Below are 24,587 nucleotides of genomic sequence, written 5' to 3'. Positions count from 1 at the left end.
CTAATGAAATTACAGAATAATATGCTTCTGTTACTTACATTTTTATATTACAAAGCTGAGTCAAAAAGTATGAGCATAAGATTTTGAAAATTATTGTTTAAACCACTGCAACACATTATCAACATTTCTAATTTGCTATATTTAAACACATGCCCATGTAATCCCATTCAAAAATGTTTAGAGTAACATCCAAGTACCATGTACTGGTATATTTAACACCTTTCACATATTTGAAAATATCTTTACAAGAAACTTTGAAATTCATAACCACTTTTAATTCAGCTCTAATATGTTCAACATAAATTCTGTTTCTTGTTTATAAGTGCAATGCACTTATCGAATAATGAAATAATCAAATAAATAAACGAACATTTGAAATTTATATAACATATGGGAAAAGTATGTGAGCAAAGAGACTGAATAAAATAAGAGAAATAAAGGAATAGCTGAGAAATACGGGAAAACTGTGCAACCCTAATTATCAGTACAGGCCATTCGTTATCTCGTTAAATCAATTTGCGCGTGAAGGGAAGAAAAAAGTGGACTGGAAAACTCCCCTCTCTCACTACGCTTCCTCTTATAGCTGGCTAGCACACTAACTCTCACCATAAGGGTCTTACTATGAGCTACATCACATGCATGCATATGGTTTCACGAGATAACAAATAACCTTTAAGTAATGACAATGAGTATCAATGATTGTTCGGCAAACAGCTCTTTGAATTCCTTCCAATTTCAAGGTTAACAGAGATGAGCTTGATCCATATCTCATAACAGTAGTGAATGTTTGACCAAATGACTGACATTTATTATATAGTAAGAGCTTTATTTTCAGTGGATCTCTTGAAATGTGGATAGAGAATTATATCTCTGAAATGCATTCTCTTTATGTTTCGGATATTATAACGCAACATAGGGATGAATTTTAACTTCGTCCAATAGATAATAGCACTAACATGCTTCAGGAAATGGTATTAATATTTTAACTGTTACTTCATGGTGGTGTTATTTTTAAAACGTCGGCCTTTATATCAAATTCTAATTTCAGAAGCACGTTTATGATTATGATTGCTATGTATTGTGCATTAACATCCATAGTTATGCTTTCACATCTCGTGTTAGTTTCTCTAAGATACAATATGCTATCTTGAAGATGTATAAATTCTAAATTCAAGAAACACAATTTAAAATGATGTACCATTTCCTTGCAATTACAAACGAAACAATGGTAGTAGGATAATTATAAACAATAACAGCTTCTGAAGTGAAAGCACTCGGCAAGAACCTGCCCCACAATTTCATTGTCCACCACAAATCTTGTACTGGACTCTCAATTGTTTCTCTTCTCACCTTGAGAAGTAGCTCTACGATGTCCTTCCTGCCATTGTAACATGCAATGTAGAGTGGTGAGTATTTGGTAACAGGATGGATTCTGCCATCTGCGTCATGCTCCAGCAGGGCCTTCACGATCTCCTTGCGACCCATTTCACATGCCCTGAAAATATCGATACATATTTCAGAGACTGAATATAAAATACAATGAAAAGTTACAGACAGTGCTGCAAAATAATAATATGTGAGAATTAGGTTTTCGAGTATTCCACTCTGACCTGAAACTTGACATTTCCAACTTTACGGAACTACTTAGAGGTTCCATCATCAAGGGAGATAAGTAGGAACAGGAGTGAGGTGGTCGTCTATTCTGTTCGGTTTGTTACACTAAGCCTGGTGCAACACTTCTCTAAGTATTGTTAACATTCTACTATATTGACTGTTTATGTTACATGTAGCCGCCTCGGTAGCATAGTTGGTATAGCGCTGGCCTTCTGTGCTCGAGGTTGCGCGTTCGATCCCCGCCCAGGTCGATGGCATTTAAGTGTGTTTATATGCGACAGGCTCATGTCAGTAGATTTACTAGCATGTAAAAGTAACTCCTGTGGGACAAAATTGCAGCACACCAGCGATGCTGATATAACCTCTGCAGTTGCGAGCGTCGCGTTGTTAAATAAACCATAATGAACAGGAGAAGAATTCGGAGCAGAAGAAGATATCAGATGATAGACAACATTACCTACCTAGGAGTGTATTTAAACTCCAAACTTTCTTGGGGAGAGCATGTTGATAATGTTACGGGTAAAGCATGGAGGGCACTTCACTTTATTATGAGAATCTTGAGAAAGGCTAGCCCCAAATCGAGGGAAATAGCATATCTAACGTTAGTGCGACCGTTAATGGAATACGGAACTACATGTTGGGATCCCTATAGAATATACCAGATAAATTCCTTAGAAAGAATCCAGTATAGGGCAGCGAAATTTGTTAAAGGTAAAAGAGAAGATGGAAACGATACGATAAAAGAACTTAAATGGGAAACTTTGGAAAACAGACGTAGGAAAACTAGAATAACATCATTGTATAGAGCACATCTAGGTCAGAAAGCATGGGTAGACATAACGGCTCGGTTAGAAAAGCCAATGTACTATGGTAGGAACGATCATGATTTTAAAATCAAATGTAGGAAACAGAAAACGGATGTAGGTAAATTCTCATTTTTAAATAGAACTATAAATGATTGGAATGACCTACCTGCAGCGGTCTTTGAGAGCTGTCCTTCCTTAAGGAGATTCAAGAATAATTTAAAAAGTTGTATATAAAGTGAAAATTAAAATTAAGGTGACATTCAACATTTAATTTTTTTAAGGTGACATGTATTTATCTAGGATACAGGTTTGAATTGTAAATTACGAGTTTACTTCCTTGGTTTGAATTGTAAATTATTTAAAACTAGCGTGTAAGAGGGCCTTAGACTAGAAATGTTTAGTTTAAATGTAGTTCTGTTTATAAGTATGCATAAGGATGTAATTATTTGACTTATTTGAACTGTTGTATCAGTGAAGCAAGGTGAGTCAGTGAAGTTATGGTTTTACAGTGCAGTGAATAGTTCCGATCAGTGATAATTTATAGCGTCAATGAAATGTGTTCTATAGTGTCAGTGAAATGTGTTACAGAGTGTCAGTGAAATGTGTGCTAAAGTGTCAGTGAAATACGTCATAGTGCCACTACAGTGAGTGAGATGAGAGTAAAGTGAAAGACTATTGAAACTTATGTAGGACCTATAGATAATTATGTAGGTTGTATTGTAAAATTAGGTATTTTATTTTATGTTTTATTATTATTGTGTTAAATTGTATTGTGTGTAAAATTGTATATGTGTTGTAAAATTGTATTGTGTATTGTAAATTTTATTGTGTATTGGTTATCATTTTATTGTGTATTGTTAATATTGTATATACCACTGCCACCCGTGCTTGCCCACTTGCAGTGTAAATAAATACATACATACATACATTAAGATATATGGATCATATGAAGAGACAAAGAGGAAGGCAGAAAATAGGAAGATTGGAGAAATCTGGGTTTGCAGTGAAAAACTGGCCCTTGGGCAGATCACTGTGAATGAATGAATGAATGAATGAATGAATGAATGAATGAATGAAGGTATAAGAAAACGAAAAGAGTAAATGGTAAAAAAACAAGTACAAGAAGTCAACAAGGAGAGGAAAACAGAGTAAGAAAAAGAATAGCATAAAGGAGTCAAGGAGAAACAAAAGAAGAATACTGAAGATAGAAAGAAAAAATGAATGCTTGTGCTGGGGCATAACGTTAGCCAGCATGCGAGAGCTTAAGTCTTTCACGTAGCAGAGTCAGCTGATATTCTAGGTGTCCAAGTGGAAACTGTTCTGCACAAGGATGGTTTTTATCAGAGCACTACTGTTTTCCCTTCCACTGTCCACAATTCTCCACCATCATCACTACTAAGAGAAATTATGTATACTTACGTGAAGAGGAGGGTGTTGGAGCCGCTGGGAGCCATGTTGACCACCAGCTCCGCCTCTGAGCCAAGCTGCTGCAGTAGACTCTTAAGCAGCACCACATCGCCAGCGGCGCACGTGTCTCGAAGAGAGGCGTGGCACTTCTGGCGGGCATTCTCCTTGGCATCTGTTAACACATTGAAGTTACGACATTACGAACTTGGCTAAAACTTAAGATGTAAAGATTAATTTTTTGGTCCTACAGAGTTATCTGTGATGGTTACTAAGGAAAACGAACCAAAGCTAGGAGAAAGATCCGATCCGGTGCGGTGGGTTGAACTTCGGCGTAGCTCAGTGGTTAGAGCACCCAGTGCGTAGAACTGGGATCCCCAGTTAGAGCCTAAGTGCCGAAGCGAATTTTTCTCCATTAATAACAAATGAAAATATAAAATAAAATAAAACTTACGAGTTTTCCTCTTGAATTTAATTACCTACATCAGTCAGATAATGACATGACCAAAAGAAACAAAAGTGCTGGGCAGTTTGTTCTTTAATGTTCAACAATTTTCACATTGCTCTTATGTTTCACTTATATTTTATACTACCATACGGCATACTTAAATTCTTTCACTAATTCACACATATTAAAATTTTTCCGATAAATCGAATTAGTTATTGTCATAGTTCGGCATATGCGATAAAAGTGTTTGCATATAGGTCTATGCGAGTAGCTAAGAATGAACAAAAATATAATGGTACCAATAATATTAAACTGTTGGACTGAACTGAACTACAAATGAAAGGCGTGGAGGTATTGGCAATTCGATTCCAAGACCTCGTACGTGAAAGCAGGCGAGATTTGTAAACGGGTGAGAGAAATTTTCCACTAACGACACACAAACCTTATCCTCTGTCATACTATGCTTACCGATCGTGGCCAGACATGGTATTTATTCCTGGTCATATATACTTTCTGGAACAATTCCGCCAAGTTAGTTCTGTGGTAGCGCGACTGCCTTCAGACCAGTGGCCTGGGTTAGATTCCCGGAGGGGTTAGAGATTTTGTGTAAAATTTCTACCTCGGGACTAAGAGAAGTGATGGTGCACAACTTCTAATCACTGAATTGTGCACCAATATGCCTGAGTTAAATCCCAAATCTTTCAGTAGTGCATATGAGGAGAAGGCATATATCACTGTTGATAGTGATTCGTCCGTTGGACAGGGACATTAAGCCTGGTGGTCCCCTTGGTGCTTTTCGACAGGAGTAGGCTACGTGCCGGCACCGGGTTTCCTCTTCTCCCTTCCCTACACTGCAAATACGAACACTTACACATACACTCACCCTAGTAGTCTACAGGACATAACTCTCCACAGATACACATCGTCCACAGCGTGGCCCACAGAAGTGGTGTGCAACTTAAAAATGAGTCACAGTCCTGCCACCTATCCGAAATATGCGGAAACCGAATCATGAAGGTGAGGTGGGTAGGCATTGAATACACACACACTTTCTGAAATAATATTATTCGGCTTTCTCCACAATTTGCTGTCGTATTCATTTTGCCAAGTGCGTTACTTCGACGGATAGGTGGCAGGCCTATCGCTGGAGGTGATAAATGAGAAGTGATTGTGAACGGTTAATTAGGATTGGAAAGGCATTGGTTCGTGACCCCTTAAATTAGAACTATCGCAGCATTTGTCTGGAAGGACTTCGGAAACAACGAAAATTCCAAGTTAAGACAGCCGACCCTAGACTGATACCCGGACCTCGCGAATGCAAAGAAATGGATGATAGCCATTAATTTACTGTGCTCGATAAAACGTCAATCAGACAACTTGTCCCAACCAGGATTCGATCTCGAACCCGTTAGTTTCGCAGTCAGGCACGCTGACCCTGTTCCGAAGCAGTAACAAAAAACTGAAATGTTTCACGATTTTATGCATCACCCTTGCGCTGAGACTATGTTAATCTTCTCTGTATCGTTTGTTTTAGTATAGGCTTATGTAAAATAATAATAATAATAATAATAATAATAATAATAATAATAATTTTCTGTAAGACAATTCGTAAAGTTGTTGCGCTGCTAGCTGGAAGTCGTGGGTTCGATTTTCTCTATTGATTAATCCTCATGACCGCATTATGGTTTTGGAGTTCGCTAAGTGCGTACACACTTAGCGAACGAACAACGAACGAATGATGAAGCAAAACTTCGTTGTTCGTTCGCTGTTTGAAGCGACGTACAAATCATCAGCAAATTGTCAGAAAACATTCACATTCGCTGATTGTCCGCTATAAAGGCAGACGAAAATATAATTATAGCAAGCGCAGGCCTGTTTCATAAACACAGTAATAATATTTAGTAATAGTATTACAGCCATGAAAACAATTTTATTAACCGACTAAATTCTGTCTCATAAACGTTTTGCACGAGTCATAAAAGTTTTGCACGAGTCATAAAATACGTACAGTAGCCAGATGATTTGAGGTTAAGGCTGACAAACATAACCAAGTTGGTCTGCACTCTACAGCTATTTATATTATTCTCTCTGTTAACAGTTGTTGAATGAAATAAGTTTTGAAGTACTATCTTTAATAGCAACAACAGAGTAAATCGTAATATGTGTGAAGGTTTGGGAGACAATTTATTTCAGATAAGATTGTAAATCACTGCAACTCGAAGTTATTGTTTCTGTTATTTGATTCAGTTGATTTACGAGTAAAAGAAACAATTTGATAAATCTAAAATATTGTGAACAGATATTTATCATTCCTAATTGTTCACGTCTCTGCAGTTGTAAAGTTTGCAATTCCAAAAACAGTGTATCAGTGACAGAAGCGTGTGTGTGCGCGCGGATGTGTAAAACTTGCACCTCGTTATCTAAAGAAGCACCATATGAAAATGTTAAGCAGTGAAAACTTTTGATGACAATATTGTAGCAGCCTTATGGACAGTGTTGACGACAGGGTTAGTGGACCCTGCATAGCGTCTTATGTAAGATATTTCAAGTTCCGTTATAATTCGGAATACTGCGCAAGTACTTATATAAAAAGGCTTAAAAATTATTGGTGCAAGCGTAAATAAATACATATAAAAATTACTCTTTTACCAAAAATAAATAAGTAATGCAATAACGACATAAGTACTTACGCGGTGAAGTCGTTCCTAGAAAATATCGTGTTTGAGTTTGAAGGTGTGGATGTTGTAGAAGATTAATGTTATGACGAAATTAATAAAAATACTGAAATTGTCTTAATGGGTTTTTATTGCTGATTATGTTGAAGTAGTATTTTCAAGAAGTTACCTGACTATACAAAATGCAAATATGTTCTAATTAGAGATTGTGATGTGGAATTATAGATACGGTACCTATAAATCTCGTAAGTTAATTTTAGTTTATGCCCTCAATAGGGGTGGTTTAAAGTAGTCCATATATTTTGTAATAGATCTACTTGTTGATATATGTCTGCAAAAGATTTTGGCTCACCAAGATCTTCACAATGTTAATTAGTGAAGAGTATATAGATTCAGGTTGTCACAAGTATACATTGAAAAAACATTTCAATAGGTACAGAAAATATTAATATTACTGTATTTTGTGATGTAAATGTCCCATAGGCATATATTTCTGAACAATTATTATAATTTAAAAAATGACGGGAAAGGAGGGAAAAAACGTTAAGTTCAATCATTCAAATAACATAAAATAATGTAAAATATACAGTAATTACTTTCTAACAGTTCTATACTGTAATTGAATTTAATTTAGGTTTCACCCTTTCCAATTGTTCCTTTTTTACAATTAGATAAGATAGTTTTCAATTTCAGCCTGGTCCACCTACATTGGCGCCTATGACAGTTTGTAAGTATTTGTAAGTATGGAGAGGGACTTTGTTAGTAATTCATTTTGTCTCTGATGCTTTTTAAAATGGGGAAAAGACGTGACAATAACTTGAAGAAACAGAGTTTTTTGCGAAAAGTTCTCGAATTGAAAGGTCAACTATTTCATTATATTCGTAACTTTCTTGCATATAGGATATTCGTTGTCTAAAATTTCTTGGACGTCGGACAAACACTTCCTCTTCATCACTATTTGAATCAGAATTATTCATTTCAAATGTTTTCATGGTTTTATCTTCAAAATCTAACCCTACATTGACATTTACTTTCTACAAATTATTAAACTATTACTTAAAATACAGTCATGGAACTAACGTTAATATTATTAATAAATTTAATTATCTTTGCTGCTTTATGAAACACTTTAGTAATATTATTATTTATTTTAGCAATAATATGAGCGTTTACAGTAATAAATAATATTATTAACTATTACTTTTATGAAACAGAACAGTAATAATATTACTTAATGTTATTACATTTTTAGTAATGGTATTAAATTATTACTTTTATGAAATAGGCCCCAGGGGAAAATTTCAGTACACGGATACCTCACTGACAATAATTATCTTAAAATACTAAAAAGAGAGATTTGTCTGTGTTTGTCGTATGCGCATCATGCTTACGAAAATACACTTTTCAGTGCCAATAATTTATTTTGTGTGCACAAGGTTGGAACTTTGTTTTTTCTGGGCGTGAATTTGTCCAAAACATATGTTTATACGCGAACCAAGTTGACTCGTACACTTCATCACTTCCCATTCCAGATCTTTTTGTGGACTTCTGTCTTTCCCTCCGGAATGATGTCAGTAGGGATTCAATTTTCAATTTTCTTTTTAACTTCTACTCCCTACAATAAACAAAAAAACATGTATCCACTGAAAATAAATAAACAAAAATAATTTTCAAATTTTGCACATGTTTGACTCGCCTATCTTGCAGCTGAACATCTTTCCAATAGCTTCCCAAACATCATGTTTTCTTACTTTATTGTGGTAAGTAGGATACTTGGGATTCCATTAAGTTTCCTGCTCCCTATATGCATTAATAAGATTTATAACAGCGTCTTCCGTCCACTCCAGTTTCGACATCTTGTTAGTGAAATTGAACTAAGCGCTGCGTTCTGCTACGAACTACAAGCTAGTGACAAATCCCGTCCACAACGAATACCAACTTCCTTTGATGTACCGACAAGCGACGGATCACTTCCGAAGGCAAACCAAACGGTCGGTTTGCCTTTGCTGCGACGTACACACGTACCGATTTCAATCAACGAATGCAATCGTTTGTCGTTCGTTCGTTGTTCGTTCGCTAAGTGTGTACGCACCTTAACAAAATTGAGAACCAGAAACTTTTTCTTGAGGGATAAAGGAGGCAAGCACGTAGGATTGACATCCTACTACTAATAATACTACTAACATCATTGCAAAGCTCCCGCTACGCTTTGAACCTTGATGGCCTTTAATAGGCGTAACTTCACTTCACAATAATTAACTTATCAAGTCTTTAAACAGCTTTTATGAGTATCCTGAATATGGAGATGGCAACTTTACACTTCGACGACAAAGGGTCCGCATTTTATTTATTTTTTTTTTCAAACTGAAGTTCATATAGATTATATTACATTAAATATTAAGCATTTCAGGTACACTTGGTCAAAATGAAAGTGGCCGGCGTCTGAGGGACTAAGTTCAAATCGGGCATTTCCGTGAGCGCTCGGGACAGCCAGGCTTTGTTCAAAAGATTGCATATATTCTTCTAGTAATTATAATGGAGAACACAACTATTAATCACTAAAAACTTCCGAGAAAATAATCCATATACGAGATTTAAAACAGACAGACCATTCAGAATGTTTAAACAGTGAATATTGTAACACAAACACTGTATACTGTATAACAGGTTCTCAAGTGGAGTATCACCATTGCTTGTTACAATGCCATTTTGATTACAGTAAAACTCTTAGCGTAGTTGGCAGAGCGTTAGCTGAGAGTTCGTGAGGTTGCAAGTTCAAATCTTCGTGAAGTTAATAAACTTTTTTTTTGCGCCTTTTAAAGGTTTTATAGGCATCAGTGAAAATATAACAGGTCTTCATCATTTTTTTTATCCTTAGAATACTTTTCGCTTTATTATTTTTTTCGTGTTAATAGAAACTTTTGACGTTAGATGGAAGTAACACTAAAGACGACAATTAGGGGCTTTCATATTCAAATGCTGTGTTAATTATTTTATTAATCCCTGCTGCTTTGCATTCTATTGCCTAAGGAACATTCAGTAAATATGTTAACGGTTAAATAATTGACAATAATTAATTTGTAAGCTGTGCTATAGGGAATATGATAATTATACTAATCTAAATCCGTGATCATAGGGGCCTAAACATAGTAATTGTAAAAAAGAAGAAAAACCATAATTCTGATGCCAAAAATATCCTGATTTCCTGGAATTATAACAACAAATTTTCATTAATTTTGTAATTATCTGTAAGAAACATGAATTAACAATTATTTGATTTTGTTACACTAAAAGGAATTGTAAAAAAATAAAAGAAAGGACAAAACAAAAAATTCTCTACGGAGATTCGAAGCATGCTGTGGAGGTAGACCAAATCAGCGCCTTGTATTATGGAGTTAACTAAAGCGGCGCACGGAGGTTTACGGTAGTGAACTGCGCGCTCACCCGAAGGGATTTAGAAAATTTTCACTGCTCAAGAGACAGGCCACTTTCATTTTGACAAAGTTTTTTTTTTTTTTTTTTTTTTTTTTTTTTTTTTTTTTTTTTTTTAATAACACTTATGTCACATTTACAATCTGTCTACAATAGACAATAAGTAAATATTATAAAGGAATATGACATGAATGGAGATGTTATCCCACGAAAACACTCCAAAATAAAAATAACAATGCTTTTTTGACAAAGTGTACAGAATTTAACAATGTAGCGATTATCATCTTTGCCATGTAACATTTAATAAGAATGATAATTTAATAGCAAGAATACAAATGCAATTTTCGATGCTGTGCAGAGAGAGAGGAAGAGAGAGTGTTTTATCACAGTCTAGTATATACAGTCACGAAGCTTGAGTTGTGACGATGCTAAGAACATTAGACTGTGCCGGTACTATTTCGCATTGTCTGTAATGAGGCGATATTAGCGATCCTAGTGGTTAGCAACTATCTATGGATGCATATTTACTACGTATTGAGCTTCGTGACTGTATATACTAGACTGTGGTTTTATACAGTGCTCTTATTTTACGAGGAAACTAGATTACAGCGGCGTACACTTTCCTGTTGCGTGTCGTGCTTGCACAGGCGCAGACTTTAGCAACTACAGAATAAAATAAGTCCACGAATTTACATGTTCACAAAGATGTAACAATGCCTCGTCAGACATGAACATTAACTGTGGATCCAAATTTGCATTGTAAACACTTTCACGAAACCAATTACAGAACCTATTCTTGCGGCGAAATCTATCTGGTGAAGTTCCTCCACAAACCTTTGCTTATACGGTCGAAATTTCAGCAGTCTAGTCGCTATGTGGGCCGACTCCATGAATATGTTCGTTTTCTGCGCTAGACGATGAAGTGATTTTCTGGGACTTACTTCTAACCGCGCCCGATTATTCCCAAGTTTAAGATAGTGAGCACCACCCACATGTAATAATAAATGAGCGAGCACCATTAAGTCGAACTGATTTAATATATGAATATATAATTTAATTTAATTAAATAACAAATAATATACGTTTTTTAAAAACAATGACAGAGCTGATGGGATCTTTGAACTAGAATTTTATTTAAAATTTCAGTGATGTCCAAGTATAAGCCTCTTAGATACGAATCAATAAATTAATCGTGATCTTGCTTTGTTATGGAGATATTTCGTAAGTGAGAAAGTTCTTTTTTTTCTTCTTTTCTTTTCTTTCGCATAGGTAGATCGTCCCGAACATCGCTACACATTTTCGAGAGAAACACTCTGTAGTAATTTGGAACCTTTTTGTAACTTATGCTTCCCAAAATTTATGAATATCATTTTTCATTTTACAACAAATATTTCAGCGCTAAGGAGGACTGGAGATATATCAATTGAAGTTCCTTACGAACAGTCATGTTATTGTCTTGAATAATTTTAATTTTTCTGCATATGCTTCTTTACTGGTGCCCCGTAGCTCAGCCGGAAGAACGTCGGAATTTAGATGTCAACATCTCAGGTTCAAATCCTGGTCACTCCTTTTCATTTTATTGTGTTACAGGATAGTATTGATAATATACGAGGAAAAAACTAACACTTGTATTATGCAGCTGTAGGCGTATTGTTCAAAATCTAACATTAAATTTCTATTATTTATATCGCTAAAGAACCATAACAGAATATAAATGATAACTTAAATATTATTTATATCCCTAAAAAATCATAACAGAATATAAATGATAACTTGAATATTATTTATATCGCTAAAGAACCATAACATAATACAAATGATAACTGTAATATTATTTACGTCGCTAAAGAACGATAACGGAATATAAATGATAACTTGAATAGGTATAATTTATATCGCTAAAAACGATAACAGGATACAAATGATAACATGAATATTATTTATACCGTTAACTAACGATAATAAAATAAAATAATAACTTCAACAAGGCTCGAACTCACAACCTTCGAATCATTAAGCGAACACTTTACCGCTGCTCTACGAGCCACATATGTCGAATGACTCCAGCTTAAACATCATAGTTCGAAACTGCTTCTATAAGCGCATGCATCGTGTAACATCACCATAATTCGAAGCGGATTTAGAAAATATTCGCTGTTCACGAATATGGCCACTTTTTTTTTTGACAGCTGTAGGCCTACACTTGTGTTTAATCGCTTTAGCAAGTGTAAATATGTAGTCCTACCATTTCCTTAATCGCTTTTATTACTTTTCTTCAAATTAAAATAACCTCAATTTTAATAGTTTCGAATTTTCATTTCGACCTTAATACCGTATTTAGCCAAGTTTTAACCACTCCGGGCTAAACGTCAAATTCAAACAAAAACAGTCGAACGTAAGACACATGACGAAATGTTATCTTTTCGGTGTCTGATCAGCCAGCAGGTTTTCAGTTTTTCGCTGGCAGATACGTAACTAGGCGAAAGCTGTCATTTAAACATTTGTCTTTAGGGACGAGGAAAACTTAGTAACGATGTTTCGTTTTGGTCTTCTACAGTTCCGTTTCCGAGGTCTCCAAAAATTCAAAACATAAATATACAAAAATTAAATATTATTAATGTTATTCAACGCCTCAACGGTAACTTGGGAACCGAGGTTACCTTGATTTTAATTAAGCGCAGTTTCTTTATGTGGTCAGCACCAAGCTAACCTAACAACAGTCTAGTATATACAGTCACGAAGCTCAATATGTAGCAAATATGCATACATAGATAGTTGCTAACCACTAGGATCGCTACTATCGCCTCATTACAGACAATGCGAAATAGACTACCGGTACCGGCACAGTCTATTGTTCCTAGTACCCTCACAACTCAAGGTTCGTGACTGTATATACTAGACTGTGACCTAACCAAATCCTAATGATTTTTAATCTCGTTGGATTAGTGGAAAAATTATATTTAATGTTAGATTGGATCGTTGTCACATGAAGAAACGACGTATAAGTTTAAAAAAAAGGAAAAAAAAAACACCTTCCCGAGTGTATACTGCATGCAGCGTCGCGTAACAAGTGAATGCAGTTCTACGAATGTGTTCTGCATACACGAGTAGCATCTAGTAAACTTCAGTTCAAGAAAGGTGTAAGCGCTTAGTTGAATGTCCCGAACCAGACACATATTCGAGATTAGCGTTGAACAGATTAGATTCTTATCTAGAGGATTCAGGGAATGATTTCTTATAAAGCCTGCGAGAACCCAGAAGAAATGAACTGTTGATTACACACTTTTATATCATTAATGATCTGTATATCTGTTAAATAAACAATTTTTTAACTTCACTGTGTTATTATTGAAACCATGTTGTTAATTTATGAAAATCTGAAGATACAACACATCGAAACCAGTCATTACGGTAAAATTACCAACATAGTCTCAATAATAACACAGTGAAGTTAAAAGTTGTTTATTTTAACGAATATAAAGATCAATAATAAAGGAGAAGAAATGTTAGCTCCCCATTAACAGGAGTGAAATCTCTTAAAATGGAAATAAGCTAAGAGACTAAATTCCATGAAGCAGAAGAAGCAAAAGATTCGTCATTAGCGAAGAGGTTTTGGGACAAGTCTTCTCCGACTGTTACGGCTTACAAGCTTACCTTTACCGATCGAGGAGAATACCTCATGCACAATGCAAACGTCAATATAATATCGACATGAACTCGAACTATTCCATCAAATAGGTCACTACACATCCATGCAGATGCAAAATTTCAACGACGCAGAACCATACTTTTATGTTAAAGTTTGCATCAAAGAGAATAATTTTAATCATTAGGCAGGAATGATATGATATTAAATTTATTCATAACTGAATCGAAGGGCAGGAAAAACTTACTGTACATTTTCTGACTATTTTCTGTCCTAGAAGATACAAGAAACCGAACATAGTACTCTAAAACAAGTTTGAATATCGCCTACGTTTTTAACTATAAATGCTCAAATTCTCTCTGTTACTGTTTTCGTCAAACTAGAATTATATTTATGTTTTAAGTTTGCAATGTAATGTAACAAATATTCAACTACATAACAGTTTCCTTTCTACATAACAGTAGAATGGGAATAAATTATAAAATATAATAGAAATTTGATTACTGTATAAACTACAGAAGCTAAATAGAATTCTGTGAACCAGTTTACCGAGATCACAAAAAATATCAGTAAATAAATCTTACGACATATTTTATGACGAAGTGGATCATACGAAAACATAAAATGAAGAGGAACTGGCACTCGACGTCTCTGTATCCTCTTCACAGCCGATCTGTTTACAATACAGACACAAGTTCTACAGAGATAGACTTGTATCAACAGAGATACGAGCGCGCTGGATGTATACGAGGCGGAGACGACATGGAATACTAGAGGTGGGGGGGAAAACAAGTGAACAGTTCCCTAAATGACGTAGTTCCGGAAACGAACAGCTACAGTAATTAAGGACCCTGATCACTGATCAGACACAACAGTTGTTCTGAACAAACTCTAAACAAAAGTGACCTGCGGAGTCATACTTAACCTATAACATGGTTCTATACATATAAAAAACCGGTTCTTATGTTTACTAGGTGTTGGAAAAGTTTTAAATGTGATAAGAAAAGGATACTAAATTTAGACAAATCTATTAGTTATTAGTGATTACACTGGAGGAAAGTGTGTTGCAAGGTCAATATTTAATACACATAGTAGCCTAAGTTGTTTTTCTTTATTTCATTCTACATTTGAGGCGTCTAGTATCAAAACCGGCCAATTCACAAAATTTAAGAAAATGAGTTTAAATTATAAAATGAAAGTAGTAACGTACCTCTATCTGGTGAGACAAGAATTTGCTACCAGACAGCTGCAAAACAGCGCTTACAGCCGGTTTAGACTCGACGGTTAGAGAACATTCGTCAAGAATAAAGTAAATTACAATTACTTACTAAAGAGAAGAGCAAATAAGTACATAGGCCTACATTCTAGTGTAATATTTACATTTTAAGCTCAAAATGCGTACCTCTAAAACAGTAGTTGTTAATATAATATATAATGCCTTTTAATTACTCTAAAGAGCTGCATTATTATTAATAAATAATTTCTAAGAAGAGAAAGTGTTATTAACGAATAGAAAAGTACTCTGAAGCCCAATCTTGTACTTTCACGAAGCATGTTGTTACCCTTGAAGGTACCCAACTGTAATATCTATATATATTGGATGAATGAATCAACTAATGAATCACTGAATTAATCAATCCATACATGAATGAATCTATGTATGAATGAATCTATGTATGAATGAACCAATGAATCGATGGACGATTGATTGAATATAATGAGAGAGGAAGAATTATGAATTAAATGGTAGGCCTACACACGATAAATGTGCCCTTGCAAGGGCTCTTGTAACTCCTGCATGGTTCAATGTGGGCTGCCTTTGCCGTCCACCCACAAAGAATGAGGAACAACTCGAATATTCGATAAACCGAACCTGAGCGTAAATTAGAACATCTGTACCAAATTTCTCCTCTCTTACGTCCTAGTAATACTTTAGTTACATACTAGATGACATTCCAGCCGATGAGTTGACCACATGTCCCTCTAACCGTCAGCAAATTAGTGTAACTAAACTTCTTGTAGGTACTGAAACCTCCATCAGAGGATACTTATATTCTGGCACTGGAAAGAAGAGTTAAATACCGGTACTACATACATACAATTCTGTGCTGAAAAATAATACAAATATGATTTTAAAAAATCCAGCAATATCCGTGTAAAATAGGCATTGAAATGTGACATATCTTTTCCAGTAAACAACAACGGCACATGCAACAATTTTTAATGCAAAACTCTATGTTCAAATCTTTATCCTGGCTGCAACTTAATAACCGTAGAACACTTCATTCGCTGTCTCTTTTGTTTCGAGTTCTCCACACTTCTATCCCAAATCATCTTCGTTCCCGGTTTAACTACTTATCCTCCAATCACAATCTAAATACTAGGTCACAGGAGAGCCAAATAATAGCAATTCCTGCCCATACGACATCCCACTATTCATCCTCTTTTACTGTCTCAGTCCTCCGTGAATGGAATTCTCTACCTCAGAAGATTTGGGGCTGCCAGACAATAATCATTTTCAAGAAAAGACTAAACGATTTCTTACGGGCGCAGTCAAATTGAAGTTTTAATTGTGATCGAGTTTAATAACTTAATTTAATTTAGGTATGACTATTATTATTATCATTATCATTATTATTATTATTATTATTACATAATTATTTTATTGGTGTTGCAAAGATAAAAATAATTGTCATTGTATTATATTAATTATGTATTATATTGTATTGTATTGTTATATTCATAGCAATGTAGTAATTTTCTATCATACTGGTCGAGTGGAAGAGAAGGCCGAATGGCCTTAACTCTGCCAGTTAAAATAAACCATTATTATTAATTTTGTGTGCAAAAAAATCTAAAACAGAAAACATATTTTTGCTGTTTATAGTGCAATTTCTTTTTATTTTTGTTGCAAGATGATCGTCCACCTCTATTTTGGCATGGAGACGTGAGACCAGCAGCCAGCTAGTCGGTCTGGGCTCTCAAAGGGCTGTAGCGCCACGAATTATTATTATTATTATTATTATTATTATTATTATTACACAATTATTTTATTGGTATTGTGAAGATAAAAAGAACTGCCATTGTATTATATTAATTATGTATTATATTGCATTGTAGTGTAGTATTGTATTGCTTTGTATTGTATTGTATTATGTTATATTCATAGCAATATGGTAATTTTCTATCATGGCCTTAACTCTGTCAGTTAAAATAAACCATTGTTATTACTTACTTACAAATGGCTTTTAAGGAACCCGAAGGTTCATTGCTGCCCTCACATAAGCCCGCCATCGGTCCCTATCCTGTGCAAGATTAATCCAGTCTCTATCATCATATCCCACCTCCCTCAAATCCATTTTAATATTATCCTCCCATCTACGTCTCGACCTCCCCAAAGGTTTTTTTCCCTCCGGTCTTCCAACTAACACTCTATATGTATTTCTGGATTCGCCCATACGTGCTATATAAACCATTATTATTATTATGATTATTATTATTATTATTATTATTATTATTATTAATCCGTGGCGCTACAGCCCGTGAAGGGCCTAGACCGACCAGCCGGCTGCTGGCCTCACGCCCACATGCCGAAGCAGAGGTGGACGATCATCCAACCAGAATGGAGGTATCGTGTGGTTAGCACGATGATCCCCCCAGCCGTTATAGCTGGTATTCGCAACCGGATTTCGCTACCTATCGTAGCTCCCCAAGTGCATCACGATGCTGGGTGGGCACCGGTCCCATACACTGGCCGAAATTTCATGAGAAAATTTCTTCCCCCATGAGGACTCGAACCAGCGCGCATTCCGTAACGCGAGTCCTAGGCAGGATGCCTTAGACCGCGACGCCACGGCGCGGGACATTATTATTATTGTTAAAATTAACATGTCATTTCGTGTGCAAAAAATCTAAAACAGAAAATATATTTTTACTGTTTATAATGCAATTTCTTTTTATTCTTGTTGCACGATGATCGTCCACCTCTATTTTGGCATGTGGACGTGAGACCAGCAGCCAGCTAGTCGGTCTGGGCCCTCAAAGGACTGTAGCGCCACGAATTATTATTATTATTATTATTATTATTATTATTATTATTATTTCATTTTTAGAATTGCATTTTTACGCTCTTTAACTGCATTAAGATCGTAACTCTAGTCATAAATAACAGGACTCTAGTTAACTGGTTCCGCGTGACACATAACCGGCACTTGAGTCAGCACAACGCAAACACAAAACAAGGGAAATCCACTCACTATCAGTCCTCGTGAGAGGGAGGAAAATCTCCACTTTCGTGTTGCCAATCGAATTAAAGTACACCGAATTTGTAGTCCCCAGCACCACTTAGTAGAATTACACTGTCCCAGGGCTTTATGCAGGAGATGTAAACAGAGAAAGCAGCGGGAGAGTAGAAAGGAAGTGGATAATATACGTTAGCTATACGGAATAGCCATTCACAGGATGCACTCTCGGTGAAATACTGACTTTTAAGCACTTAAGGAACAATAAAATTGTGTAAAAGGAACGTTTCAGAATCTCACAGTGTTCAACATGCTGGAAAATTTCTGAATTTCTGCACGTGTCATATCGTAGAAGCAGAAACGCGAAACATTTCAAAATTATGTACAGTTGTGGCAAAAAAAAAAAAAAACCGGACCGACCCTGTAGCTGATTTCAGAGCCTTGTTCACTCCAGAGCACGATAGACTGGTAACTAAGACTTTCGTGGTTCAAATCCTGCCTGGGAAGGAAACTTTTTTTTTTTTTGTTCCTTATTCAAATTTATGCTCAATACTTTTCGATTGCAACGATATTTTACTACTTAATTAACTTATTATTCCCAGAACATGAATTTTATCAGCTATCGAAAGGTATTGAGAATAAATTTGAATAAGGAACAAAAAAAAAAAAAAAATTCCTTCCTAGAAAGGATTCGAACCACGAAAGTTTTAGTTACCAGTATATCGTACTCTGGAGTGAACAAGGCTCTGAAATCAGCTACAAGGGTTAGTCCGTTTTTTTTTGCCACTACTGTACGCCTATTGGCTCCGTCGCCGTCAGGGAAAGCAGAAAGAGAGAAACCTGGCCACCGTCGTAGTTCAGGCTGTACACGCAATTGTCTGCTGATCGGGGGCTGCGCTCGGGCGTGAATTCTATTCCCGTTTGGACTAGTTAACTAATTGGTTTTCCCCCTCCCCCGTCCCCAAGGTTTTCCCCCCATCTGTAAGGCAAATGTAGCCAACAGTCAGTTTTGTTTCTAGAACTGTAGCCTATATGTTTTAAAATAGTACAATTGCAACCATAGAGAAATAGGTTGCAACTTCATTCACTCTACTATCTAGTTTCTTAAACTCTACCGCGGTCTGTATTCCTTTGCAGAAGTCGGAAGCTAACAAGCAAACATTCTGATAGGGACAGATAAAAAATTTAATTTTTTCTTTCACAATGTTAATAATGTCAAAAGAAGTGCTTATACAAATTTTGGCCACTCGACCGCAATTATGAAGGCCGTAAAAAAAGTTCGCCAGGAATCTTTAACAGAAAATAATTTCATTGGAAAAATTTATTGGAACAGACACAGCAATTGTTGAGCTGTTTTTCAACATATTCCCATGGTATGACAAATGTCTCAATTCCAGTGGGGGATATATTGACAAATAGTGCAATAATTGCTGTATCTGTTTCAATAAATCTTTCTATGCAATTATGCTTTGTTCTGTAAACGGCCCCAGGGAAAATTACTTTCTGGATAACCTCGTAATTGCGGTCGAGTGGCCAACATTTGTACAGGGACATCATTTTATTTTTACTTCAATTTTTATTGTACCTGAATTTTTTAATGTACTTCACTTTCACCCCCACTACTAGTAAACTTCCAAACGTTCTCCACACAGAACCAAGGCTGCGTATGCGGTCATAGTAAGCAGTACTGAGTTAGTGAGTATAGTACGTTCCAGAAATATGTTCGCGTTTTCCAGTGACGAAAGAGCTTTCAGTATTGAATTATATTTTCGCACAGGTACTGTCGTCCGTTTGCCTACGTCGCATCCCGGTTCCCTCCACTCGCTTCTGCTCGCCCCTCTGTAAAGGCTATTGACTGGGCTGTCTTAGCTCTTTTCTGGAAACATTAATTCCTGTTAGGAATTGGACGTCTACGTAATATTATACAACTGTTAAAATAACTTAAATAAAAGGGCCTCGTTAAGTAATTAACTGTCACGTGATTTCCACCCTTTCTACAACCCAGATACACAACCATTTGGACTGATAGTAGATAGCATGTCTGAGTAATTTCATCTTTTCTGATCGGGCAGAAGTGAAGATTGAATTTACAGTGCGTAAAGTAATATTTTATAGAGTAGATGCAGAATTATTTCAACATGAGTTATTAGTACGAAGGACGAAACTGGTAATTGGAATTAGGTACCTTAGTCTATAGTGCGATAATATGCACAAAAGAACTGAAGCCTGTATCGAAATGAACGGCCACCATTTTCAAAAATGTGTTTAAATATCCATATTATGATTATTTTTCAATTTAACTTCATTCTCTATATAGTACGCTAATGTACTGTAAATAGTATAATATACACTGAATAATGAATACATCCGAATGGATAGCTCAATTCGTAAGTAAAAACACTTATTGTTAAAGCAGTACTGTATTTTGATTAAACAAAAACCTAATGAAAATTATCAAACTCAAAATCGCGACATTTCCTACTTTACGTAAATGGATGAACTACTTTTCTTCCCTCTTATACCTAATAAAGTGATTTGTTTGTATTTTACGCCAGTATCATCGAACTCCAGTCGTAGAAGGAGGTAGGAAACGGTGTTTCCGGTTTTCAAACGTTAATCAAAGGTATAGCCAGGTTAATATTATAAATGTTAGTAAAAATAAAATGATGCTCCTGTATAAGCACTTCTTTTGACATTATGAACATGACGGAAGAAAAAAAATAACTTTATCTGCCCCATCAGAATGTTTGATTGTGAGATCAGAACTGTACAGTTGGAAAGGTAAGACCTGAATCAAAAACGCGCAGAGAGGAATTCCATGCCTTGCCTGACTGTGCATCCCTCCTTCAACGCAGTGAAACTAAAGAGGGAACACAAGTGTTATATCATCCATGCATAATAATGCAGCTTTTTGTGTTAACTTAATATTAACAATAACAATGAAATATAAACAATATCTTGTTTTAATCGCTGGTTTCTGAGGTTCGTGAACCTTTTCCTTAGATCTTCAAAACCTAATTATACTGTCATCCTCTCTAATTCCACCACCACCACCAATCGCACCGTCATCATAATCATAACTATCATCATCTGCATCACTATCACCTCGAGCATAAATTACCAGTTGTCGTGTTACGCAATCTTAAGTCATTTAAGTTTCTTTAATCTGTCGAACTCGCCGGCACTTTGAAGGCCAGTTTTCTGTTGTTAATTGACATTTCTCTCCATCAATCGCATAGCGCTATCCAAAGTGAAATGCGAATTTTTCTTCGCTATACAGGGTGGAAGTGAAATAATAATGCAGATTGAAAAATACGGTAGGGTACATTAAAATGAATAGAAAACCTATATTACGTTTTGTGATTAAATAAACGGTTAATTATAAAACTGAGTTGGAAGTTTCAGTAGTCTGACAACATCGCCGCCTCTTTCATCTCATAATACAGATGTAAGAGGTCAACGAACTCAGGTCTGTCTGCCTTAGTGAACTATCTCCCACTCCCTTTCTGGTTACAAAGTTGCAAGCTGATCACATCGGCCAGTGGTTTCAAATTAATGGGTTTTAAATTAAATTTACACGAAAACTGCCCACGCTATTGAAATACACCAGAGGGATGAATGATTCTTTATTAGATTTTCTATCGATGTAGACAAAAAAAAATCACTATTCTACTCGCAGTGGTTACCGAATAGGGCATAGGGACGGGGGGGGGGGGGTCGCCTGCACGAAACCTAGGTACATAGCGAATCCAAGTGTAGTCAGCTGGTGTGGGTTTGGGAATGAGCCCAGCTTGAGAGTTAGCGCAATAGAGCTTGAAAGGTTGCAGTGCTGGGTTGTACCCCCTTCCAAAAATTCCATTTTATTCCAACCCTATGTGAAACCATCATCATGTGTTTTAGCTGAAGGAAATATTACAGTGCACAGGCCTATTGACAGTTCTTTTCGAGATTCTCAGAATTAATTAATTGGTATGATATGATATATATTTGTCATTAAGCACTTTCTTCCGGTGAGATGGCACTTCACATATTTGTATACAGTGCCATCCACCTTATTACATAGCAAATTTATGCAAGTCATAACTTACTTCCGTCTCTTCCACTTATGTTCTCTTTAAATGTATCTTGTCACCTCTCCTTCACCGGCCTATCCATCTGTATTTCCCCACACTTATATCCTCCCCTCACTTCACTTCCTATTGATATCTTGACCCCCCCCCCTATTATTTTCTTGTATTTTCCCCCCACTACACCAACTTCTTAAATCATAATGCTTCTTTTTACTATTCGCCTTTATTCCTTCATCACTGCTACCTGAATCCGTTCCATTTTTCTTCACTTGCCTTGTCGTTGTTTTCCCCTGACCCTGCAACTCATGTGTTTTAACTGAAGGAAATATTACAGTGCACAGGCCTATTGACAGTTCTTTTCGAGATTCTCAGAATTAATTAATTAATTAATTTATTTATTTATTTAATCAATTAATCTATTAATCTATTTATTTATAACAGGGCAAACCCCCAATTACAATAGACAGTACAGATATTCGTTTAAAAAACACAGAATTGCATATAACATGAAAAAAGAGATGAAACAGATACAAATGCAAGATACAAGTGTAAATACAAATTAAAATGGAAAATAAGAAAAAAAAAAAAACAGACAAATAGATACTACCTAAATAGATATAAATGAAAAATACAAAATAAAATAAATGAAAAATAGTTAAGTATAGATATCATAGCCAAAAACGTAAAATGTGGCTATAGTTGGCAAATTACAGAGTAACAAATAGCAATATTTAAAACACAGAACTCGTTTCCCTGTGTTGTTGATGGTAAGCGTTGTAGTAAAGGAATAAAGAACACAGCTATCCAATGAATTAATATTTTTGAAGACAGTGCGTAGTGATTTTACTTGTTATTTCTCTGACGTTTCGGTGACATGACCACGAAAATCAATCACAACGTTATTATTTTGTTCCGTTACCGTGTTAGAATAAAATTAATCGTAATTACTTATAATACTTTAATGAAATAAATTATAATTAAAAGGCAGACATTCAAATACACCCGTAAATGAAGGATGCATCTTCAAGGATAAAATACGAGATGAACTAAAGCGCATAATTATGTACAATACAAACAGCGGTGGTGAGGGATGCTACCGAGGTCCAGCATAACAGACAAGCTAAAAGGAGACGTCTGTAGTAGCCTAATTAGAGTACGGATTTTTAGGTCGCTAAAATGTAATTTTAGGTGCCTAAAATAAGCTTAAAGTGGAGGAAATAGTCTCTAAAGAACTGAAAATAGGCTCTAACAAAAAATGTTTTGTTTAAAAAATGTTCAAAATCATCAGAAATTCACTTGTAGAATTTAATAATTTTAAATGCTTATACACCGTTACCACCACTACTACTAAAAGTACAAGAAGAACAAATATCTAACTTGTTAGCCCTATACATAAACTAGACAATTAAATGTGAAAAATAAGTTTTAGACATAAATTCAGTACACAAACAAGTCAAGTATAATAATACGATGAAAGAGTAATGGAACGGAGAAAAATTCTCTCCGGCGCTAAAGCATCAGCACGTAGAGCTGAAAACCCGGGTTCAAATCCCGGCGCCGGAGAGAATTTTTCTCCGTTCCATTACTCTTTCATCGTATGATGACGCAGAATATCTGCATGGAAATATCATATGTACTTCGGTACATTAAAATAATAACAAGTATAATAAATTTTTACCAACCCTTGTCCATTAAAGTCCATAACTAGCTTCACAATAAATTACTAATACTTTTTCTAAATTTTCAACTAAAAAGCAATGCCCTCTGTCACTCAACACAAATTCGTCTGCTGAAAATGAACGCTTCACATCCACTGAAGCAACAGGAGCGTATTTCAATTTTGACACTAGTTGGACAGGAATGTTACATTGTAAATCAGTGTTCTTCCCTGCTAGGATATCTGCAGCAGTACGCAGGTCCTTCAGTCCTACATTTCTCTGCAGAACTTGCTCCAGTTTATCCTGTACTTTATTTCCAATAGAACCAGGAACACATTTCGAATTTAAAATACAAAATTTCGAAATAATGGGTGTTTTGACCTATTAGAGATAAAACATACTTATTAGGTCAAAATAGGCATTTTTAGGTGCTATTAAAATACAAATTTTAGGCATAGTTTTGTATGAAACGTGTACTTGCAAGTTTTTATAAACTTATCTTTTAAGGATTAAAATAGTTTTTTACCTAAAATCCGAAGCCTAGTTAATAATAGAGGTAAGCCCAGCTGAATATACTGTATTTAGGAAAACAC

General features: G+C 35.6%; 1 protein-coding gene and 1 non-coding gene across 3 annotated transcripts in view; both read right to left on the bottom strand.

The window, feature by feature from the left end:
• The window catches only part of Lrrk (Leucine-rich repeat kinase), a 283,300-nt gene that overhangs the window by 121,793 nt on the left and 136,920 nt on the right, over positions 1-24,587 (bottom strand). For both annotated transcript variants that reach the window (XM_069824217.1, XM_069824218.1), the window contains exons 5-6: positions 3,840-3,999; positions 1,351-1,495 (exon numbers count right to left, since the gene is read on the bottom strand). In XM_069824217.1, coding sequence (XP_069680318.1) covers positions 1,351-1,495; positions 3,840-3,999 — 305 coding nt within the window. The remainder of the gene's footprint in view (positions 1-1,350; positions 1,496-3,839; positions 4,000-24,587) is intronic.
• On the bottom strand, positions 5,726-5,829 carry LOC138698992 (U6 spliceosomal RNA). Its single transcript, XR_011331989.1, has one exon. It is a non-coding gene; the product is annotated as a U6 spliceosomal RNA (small nuclear RNA).

Source organism: Periplaneta americana, chromosome 4 (genome assembly GCF_040183065.1).
Source record: "Periplaneta americana isolate PAMFEO1 chromosome 4, P.americana_PAMFEO1_priV1, whole genome shotgun sequence".
In the NCBI taxonomy this organism is placed as follows: Eukaryota; Metazoa; Arthropoda; class Insecta; order Blattodea; family Blattidae; genus Periplaneta; species Periplaneta americana.
This window is presented reverse-complemented; position numbering and strand designations above follow the sequence as displayed.